Source organism: Echinococcus granulosus, assembly GCF_000524195.1.
Source record: "Echinococcus granulosus chromosome Unknown EG_S00007, whole genome shotgun sequence".
NCBI classification, from domain to species: Eukaryota; Metazoa; Platyhelminthes; class Cestoda; order Cyclophyllidea; family Taeniidae; genus Echinococcus; species Echinococcus granulosus.
The window spans coordinates 195,676-204,372 of record NW_020170387.1 but is presented as its reverse complement, the minus strand read 5'-3'; the positions used below and the strand labels follow the sequence as shown (position 1 = coordinate 204,372).

At 40.1% G+C, this 8,697-nt stretch overlaps 1 protein-coding gene across 1 annotated transcript; it reads right to left on the bottom strand. All coding sequences in view use genetic code 11, as the record gives it.

Moving 5' to 3' along the window:
* Window positions 1–690: 690 nt before the first annotated feature.
* EGR_01740 (Dual specificity mitogen-activated protein kinase kinase) lies at window positions 691–6,925 on the bottom strand (the record flags this gene model as incomplete). Its single annotated transcript, XM_024490989.1, has 4 exons — window positions 691–1,137; window positions 2,412–2,564; window positions 4,088–4,341; window positions 6,757–6,925. 4 exons carry the CDS (start codon window positions 6,923–6,925, stop codon window positions 691–693), a joined length of 1,023 nt encoding a protein of 340 aa, XP_024354445.1.
* Between the last annotated feature and the right edge of the window lie 1,772 nt (window positions 6,926–8,697).

Sequence of the window (8,697 nt, the reverse complement as noted above, 5' to 3'; positions counted from 1 at the left end):
TCCTGTTCACATAACTAACGTCATTGTTAATGTATTGCAACAGCTAAAGCTTTCATTTGTATTGTTTTCTTGTAATTATTTGTATCTCAACGCATTTTAAGAACCCAATTTATCTGCGGTTTTCACTTCAACTTTTCAGTACTTAAAGACATTTAAAAGACTTATCAATAACAGTGTCGTCGATTTCTCATGCAGTGAATTTAAAACATGCATTTATTTTGTTTCCCTCCATTTTTATATGGCATGGTATGTTTTAAAAAACTCTTGATTTGCTTTTTGCGCAAAACCACTGATTGGTTGGAATTACGTACTCGTTCTTCCTTTTGGTAGAATGCCGTTATAATTGCAGAGATCTCGTAATTTGGTCCTTCAAATAGGTACAGCACACGCTTTGGAAGCTAAGTTTGTGCTCCTGTAACCCAAGACTTCCTCGTCGTAGCTCTCTCATGTATATAAGCTTTTAAAATAAGCAAGCAGACACACCAACGAATGCTCTTATCAGGGAAAAATTAACCACTTTGGCAGCACAATTTCGATAGGAAACTAGATGGTAATCGGGGAGGACAGGACTTGCAACACTTTCAGAACGGTTAGGGAGGTCAGGGTTTTAAAACAACTGTCGTCAAAGGGACTGCAGGGGATGAGAGACTGGACGGGGTGTGAGTGTGTGTGGGATTTGATAGAACAAGGCTACTCGGGTGTGCTCAAAGAGTCATCAAGTGTTTGGCGCACAAACTCCCCGAACAGGGGTTTATGCTCTTTAATCTTGATATTCGCTATAAAGTCCAATCTGAGCAGCTCTGTGTAGTTGGGACGGTTTGCTTCGTTAACTTTGAGGCAAGAAGAGACGAAGGTACGCAGTTCAGGGGAGTACGGTCTATCCGTCGGCAGTTCAACGTCTGCATTCGCCGTAATGTAACTGTGATAATCGAATATGGTCGCGTTCTCGGGGAAGGGTATCGAAGACGTCACAATGTTGTAGACGCTAACTCCCAATGACCAGACGTCTGACTGAATTCGGAACCCCTCCTCCTGCCTTCCTCCCACCAGTCGCTCCGGCGCCAGGAATTTGTAAGTGCCTACATTCGTTTTTGTAACGTCACCTTCCATCTTCTGAGCCACTCCGTAGTCACATATCTAGGTACAATGAGATGCGTTTAAAGTTCTTTTTAACTCTATCATTTTTTCGGGTAGTCGTAAGTGGATTGAGATATCAAGATAAGTCAGACTGAATTGTCCACCATAATTTTGTCAAAATGAAGAGTGAAACAGGCTCACGGGTATAGTTAAGCTCTTAATTTTTTTGAGTTTGTTAATAGAACTTTAGGGAAAAATCCCAATATTTCCTCTGGAACGTAACCGGTTACCTGTAATGATTGTGGAATATTATCTTGGGCTTTAATATTTCCTTATGTTTTACTAGTATTTTCATTCGAAAAAAAGGAAATAGTGGTGGGTTATTATGTTGGTGAAACTCAAATTTTATCTGATTATTTAGGCCTTATAAACGGGTATTGTTATTATTACCTATGGAATTAAATTATAGCATTATTTAGTATAACTCGAAGAATTCTAAACTCCTGAAACCTCTGCTAAATAATATTTCCCTAAGTAGCATGCTAATGAGAGAAATGTGCTGAACCATCATCCAAACTTTGTTCAAATTTTTAGTCCAAAGTGGACACTGTGTTAGACAACAAGGGTAAAGGAACAACTTCCTGTGCGAGTTAGCGCTGTCGTCAGCTAGTGCGATGTGGACACAAGCTTCAAAACCAACAAGAGTTATTCAGACATCTCTTAAATTAACTTAATCCACTTGGATTAGGTAATAAAGCATTGATTACTTTTATTCATAATCGTACATTGAAGGGCTTTTTTTTATGTTACTTCACAGCTGCTATTTCAATCAATTCAACTATGATTATAAGAAAAACTTGATGTTGACTAATGATGTCTATTCTTCTCAGTGAATTTTTAAGTAAACCAGTTCAGTCGTTGTCGTCATCACACGCTTATTGCGTGGCGACTTTTTAGTCACAAATATGTGGTAAGTGTTCTTCATCACTCTAATAGCAACTGGCCACAAAAGTAGTAACTCAAGCGGAACGTTGGGGCCGAAAACAATGGAATAGGTGTAGGATATTTTAGGATTGGAGATAAATACAATTTAGGCATTGAGCGGCGGTTGAATTGGTCAAATCGATAGGCCAAGCTTCGATGTTATAAGAGAACAATAAAACGACCTAGTGGATCGTAGTGGTTGATCTGGCCCTAAGATCTGAGTGGGAATGAAGCTCTCTGTCTAAAGAAAATTGAAATGTTGCCACCATCCTAGGGTAGAACTAATGTGATAGCGCAGCAGTACACTTGCACATGTGGCACTTATGAAAGTAAACATTAGCTTCACTGACCTTCACAAAGCCACTGCGATTGACCAACATGTTGGTCGGCTTGACATCCCTGTGTTGGATATCGCGTTGACAGAGAAAGTCAAGGCCTTTGACTACACACTTTGTTATGAAGGCGACGTGCTCTTCTGGCATATCAAGCCAAGCTAGGTCCCTCTAATTGGGTCAAATGGATGAAACCAGAAAGAAGCCTCATAGTGCTGTCAGAAACTCTGTCACGTCTCAAATAACAAAATGGAATAAAAAAAATTGCTATTAATTAAAGCCTGACTTATATGTGCTTCAGTAGTGCTTTTACCTCAAGAGAGAGGCACTGTTGTGTTGAGGTTAAAATTGGCTATAATTCGTGCATATCTAGCAAGTGGAGCAAGGTGGAACTGTAAGCATAACACGGTTCACTTGCTTAGTTACAAACAAGTCCTATTGCATATCCAAAAGAGGTGCTCCTTTCTGATGCGTGGTAATTTGCCCTCATAAACTTACATTTACATGCTTCTTCAAGCATAGTACGGTACACACAGTCGCAGTCAGTCAGTCAGTCCGTGGGTTGATACCACAGTCTCGTAAATCATGTCAACAGTTTCTTTTCTTCTCATTAGCTTACTCAAGTAAGGTTGTCTGCTCTTATTGAAATGCAGGATTCAGATTTGGATCCTTCCTTTATTTAGAGTTAGTACAGCGCTTAGTGATTTTTGTCGAAGAGAAGTTAGGATATTTTAGTGCTGCTCATCAGCTTTTGCTCTCATTTTCTTAGAAAATCCAATGCTGCACCTTCTTTCAGCACAATTTCAACCTCTGTCGAGCGTAAAAACGTCCATGCCGCCAAAACGTGCCCAGCAGTCGTTAAATATCCCATTCGGATGTCACTCATACCTCCGATTCTCCAAAAATCTGAATAATAACCCAAAGATACGAAGACTTCCTTTATTGGTGCACAAATCATTGCAGCCAGAACGTGAATGAATAGCCAGGAAATCTTACCAAAGGTTTTAAAGTTAATAAAACTCGATTTCCAGTAATCCGTATGTTTGCGACGCTAGTGAAGTTGGGAAGATCCACACTTTGTTCAAATTCGTACACAGAGACTTTCAGCACTGCATGAACGACGCATACCCCGTACGAATTTCTGATGGCACCTTAACTTCAAAGCATTATGGTAGTTCCAACGGCTGACCTTCCCAATTATTATCATATTTTAGTTGTCCACGTTGGCCACTCTCGATTCTTGAAAGAAAACTACAAGAAGTGCGACTTAAAGAGCATTCGAATTAATTTTGTAGATCCGATGTTTAGTAACTGGACAGTCAGACCCAAGTTTTGACTTTAGTAAAAAGGTGATTCTGTTCAAAATTTACGACATTTCAATCCCAATTTCGAGCTTCAACGAAGTTTATGGGGTTTAATGTCTCTCAACGCTTTCAACTGAACCAAAATCCAAACAGACTTCCGACAAGTCTTCAAGACTGACCTTTCTAGAGCTCTGTGAAATATGGTTACAGTATTTTTACTTCTGAGGTTCTCTACCGGTTCCGGTCATGGATGAATGAAGTATATTTCGTAAGGAAATCTAGCGACAAGATCGTGCCCTCATGTGCAAGTATGAAAGCCTTTTTTTCGCCTAGACTTGGGCCGATGCGTTTATAAGATGGATAAAGGGACAGAGAGATAAATGTACTCACTTTGAAACAGAGATTGGTGACGGAGCTGTCCATGACCTCCATAAGGATGCGAACGTCGTCGCCGCGGCCCATTACCCCGTATGTGATGACCGCGAAGGGACACACAGACATACGAATACCAAATTCGGACTCCTGGCGGATGCGGCTCTTCAGCATCTCTGACCGACTAATCTTAATTTCCTTTACCGCGAAGTCGTATACCACATCGTTGCGCTTCACCCGCATGTGATGCACGGTTGCGAACTGACCCGAGCCTGACATACCGAAAAGGCACAATAACACTGCTGGGATAATTACCTAGTCGAAACGCTGTTTAAATACTGCCAAGCCTTTTAACCTTACAAAAGTATAATAGTGTGATACCAGGTCGGCACTCCATGTAGTTCGAAGTGCTAAATTCGCCCTGTTATGCGCTAAATACTCGGTGAAAACGTCTTGGTTGGGTCAGTCTAAACAGTGATAATTAAAATCGCGGGCAACGGTGACGGCGCGTGCATAGAAAAGCGTGTGGTTCCGAAGCTCCTTGTGAACGATTGTTTAGAATCCGCGATTATTCGTGTCTACGGAATACTTCAAGGATTGTGCGGTACAGTGATGAGGCATTTAACCACCCAGTAGTAAGACATTTGAAGAGTATAAATGGCCGTGGTGGCTTCGTTGCTAGCCCACAGCACAGCCGTCATTTCTGGAGGCAGTCTAATCACCCCGTGGATGCTTAATCCCGGGCCTATAATCGACATATGAACTGTCACAAAATCACACGAGAGTTGGAAACCTTCAATTTTGAAAAGTTGGCGCACGCTTGGTGTCAATAGAGGCCGACCGTAGCAGAATAGTTCACCCATGCTGATAGAATCTCTGTATCGAGGGTCTACTCTGCGATACGGATATAAATGTCAAAAAAAATACTTTTCATTCCTTTAAATCTGTTATTTTTATTAACCCGAAGGTCTCAATGAGAGACGAAGGCCTCCCGTACTTTTGTCAACTTGATACTGACACCTCGAAAAGTCTCGTGGTAAGTGGGATTGACTTGCAGAAATCAAAATTTTTTCCGATTATTTCAAAAAATTGGGCATTCTTAGCTTTTCTAAATTCTTTCAATCGCTTTTAACCTGCCAAGCGTGCTCCCCACAAAGCCAGGAATTTAGGTCAACTAATACCCCAAATCATACTCTCAGAACCGTTCCTTAATATTTTCGAAATGCCCTTCCTTGAACTTAGGTCCAATCTTATCAAAACACTAGATTTCTCCAACAAAACCCCAAATAAATGGAATACACAAGATTAGCTGTTGGAAAAGACGTTAAATTCACCACAATGAAACTGTATAGAGAGGGTTTTTGTGCTTTGCATGGATACGATATTTAAGGAAACTGGAACGTCTTTCTAAGGTGTGGATAAAATAAGATGTTGTATCTTAATTCACTTTCAGAATTTAATTTGGCATCACTTTAATTATTAGTAAACCACCGTGTCCTTGATGATAAAAGGCAAGGCTGTTGCAGTTAAGGCATGGCTTGTCAACTTCAGTGCTACACTTCAGTCAGCAAAATTAATGCCAGACAGATGAAAAAACTCCGGAACACAGCCCAAGCGGTGCACCCTCGAGACGGTGTATACCCGTAAGCACGAAGTGTCACCTCGACACCGCAGCGCACTTTTGCGAGTCTGACAAGGCGCCAACAGTAAATGCGTTGGCACTGTGACGCCGTGATATCGTAAAGTGGGGTGCAAAAGGCACCGCCAAAATGGCGAAAGATGGGCTTACAAAGGTGAATAGCTTGACCTCTATCCACTAAACTTCACAATTCGTTCGTGAATTTATAATCTGTAATAAGGCCGTGTTGCTTTTTAGATAAGATAATTCTGCACATCATACTTTAGTAAGATGATGTTTATTCCATCAATGTAATCCATTGTGTGGGTCTTTTCATTCTCCCTCAGATTCGGCCACAGCCTTGGTGGGGTGAAGTCTCACTCATATCACACCTGTTTTAACATATTTCCAGCTCTTTTACTCATTTATGGTAATGCAACTTTCAGACTTTTACTTGTTACAGGAATAACTCGGACAATAAACTGGTGTTGGCGCAGGTGGAATCAAAAAGAGAAGTAATCTTGCCTTTGGGTGGTTGAATGATGCGCTCAGATGTCAGAGGGGGAAGCTCACACAGCTTTAAGGTCTGCATTACAGGCATTGACGGATCAAAAACTGGAAAAAAATCCGATTCGTTCTTAGAGAACTACTAACAATATTGCCACGAAGTAAGCAATTTGTGATTATGATCCAAAAACGACATTTTTTTGCTTGCAGGTGAGTGTTCCTACAATTATATGTTGGCTGTGGGACGCTGGCCATCCCCCCATGGCAATTCTTTATAGATGAATTTTGCCGAGTAGAAGAATACAGACACAATCCATGGGATGCACTAAAAAAATAAGGAGCCTTTCTTCGGCGACCCAAATTCATCATATCTACCTTGGAGATTTGTAATCCTAGAAGGCGCCAGAAGGGACCCATAAGATGAGTGGAATAACATTTATTTTAGCTTCATATCTAAATCTGCAAGTCTTTTAGCTTCTCGCTATATGGCCACCACAGGGGCAGTATGGAGCTGGGACTATGTCATCTGAGCTGCTAGTCTCCCAAGACGGTGAGAGCTTACCCAGCTTCCGCACGTAGGTGAGGTCGTTGAATTTGAGTTGGAGCGCCGTGTTGTTCACCACCACGGTTGTCCTGTCGGAGAGGGTCGCACCGCTGGGATCCGAGCGCTGTTGTGCTCCACTCGCGTGACCATTCAATTTCAGTGGCTTATTCGGCCGCTTTGGATGCATTTCTGCGAGGAAAACACCAGTTTTTCAATTTCTAAAAACATTTACACAGGCACATTTTTCAGCATTCTTCTTGAATTCACAAGTATGCGATATGCTTCACTTTTCGTAGTTGAACACTGGAACCTCAACATAATCCGTCGTCTTAATCAACATTTATTAGAACCAAAAAATACATTTTGGTATAAAAAACGTTTAATTCACTGATTCATCTTTTTCCTTTTTTTGCAAGCGCTTATTTTTAAGGAGTTTCTGAAATCTTAATTTCACCATGATATTCAAAATGAAAAAAATAAACTGCTAATATTTTTCTGCAATTCAAAGTGAGCGTGGAAGGGTGCTCCTTGTGACACTATCAAGTAATTAATGAAGTCCTTTGTTTACTACATTTGATTTATCAAAGGCCAAATTTTATAATCAGGATGCAACTGTCAAGTTGACAAAAATTTCCACGCTAATTAGTGCATTAAACATCAAGTAATTGCTGCAAAGGCACGGCTGCCCCACTTCAACTTGAGACTAAACCATCTCCATGGATGTTGATTAAAGATGAAGTGTGTTTCTTGTAAAAACACGAATTGGATAATACTGTATTAACTTTCCTTTAAGTCAAATTTTAGCGAATAAATAAATGCAATTAATTATGCTGACGCCACCTACCGATCATGTATCAGCTAGATTTCTTCCGTTTTTAGAGATGGAAATTTTGAGAGTTTAGCGCAAGGTTGCACATATCAGCCCCGCTTTAAGATGGCTGAAGAACATCAATCTTCTAAGAGTTTGTGAATATACTCACACAATAGTCACTGGCTTAGATAGAGAAAACCGAAAACTGCGCCGCCTTCTTTGGTATGCTTAGCAAGCTAGTTGGCAAAAATTAATTCGGACTACGTAATAGAGAAACAGGAGAGTAGCCAGTCTTGAGCATATACTAAATACTTACAAGTAAGGCATATTTGCCGTCAGGTGAAAAGTCGCGGAGCCGTTGGATCCGCAGTAACCAGATAACTGGCAGGTGAGCGTGAGGCGGAGTGACTGTGATTAGACAACACGATTCTACAAGCAATATTCTTATTTTCTGTTTTTTCATCATTACCTTACCAAATTAATTCAGGAGGTGCTTTAAGAAAGCAATGCGCATTCGCTGTTGGTATTATTTAGCCTTGGTAATTTTCCATGCCGCAATTATCAGGAAAAAGGTGTTGAAAAAACCTTTTATTTAAAATACTATGCTTACTTTTGATTCAAAAATCATTCCTAACATGCTTATAGCACAGCATAACTAAAAAAATGAGGTAAAAAATTTTGGCACTAAAAGTAGTGCTCGAAAATCGAGGCTTGTAGGTAGAGCTATGCAGTAATCCCATCCGAAAGTAAGGAGAACAAGGCCTTAATTCTGTGAAACCTTTAAATATGTTTTGTCAAAGTTACTTTGTAAAGTAGGCTTCTTAGTACCCAACTCTAAAGTTATTTGTGAAAATCATCGTCGCATTTAAACACGTTTACTTTACTATGTCCGACATTAGAAGAACTAAACCATATTAAATGTGCGGCTAGTGAGATAATCCTGTTCAAAAGCCGCCAACTTATTTACTTTACTTGGAAATTGAAATAAATAACATTGAACGTGCTGACAAGTTTTACATCTATCAAGGATATGCTTTTCTTTCAAAAAAGTAAATATTTTGCTAGCTTTGCCAAAATTTATCGTACTTTTTAAGAACTTTTGCGTCATTTTTCCACGATAATTTATTGTCATACTCGTTAAAATAAGG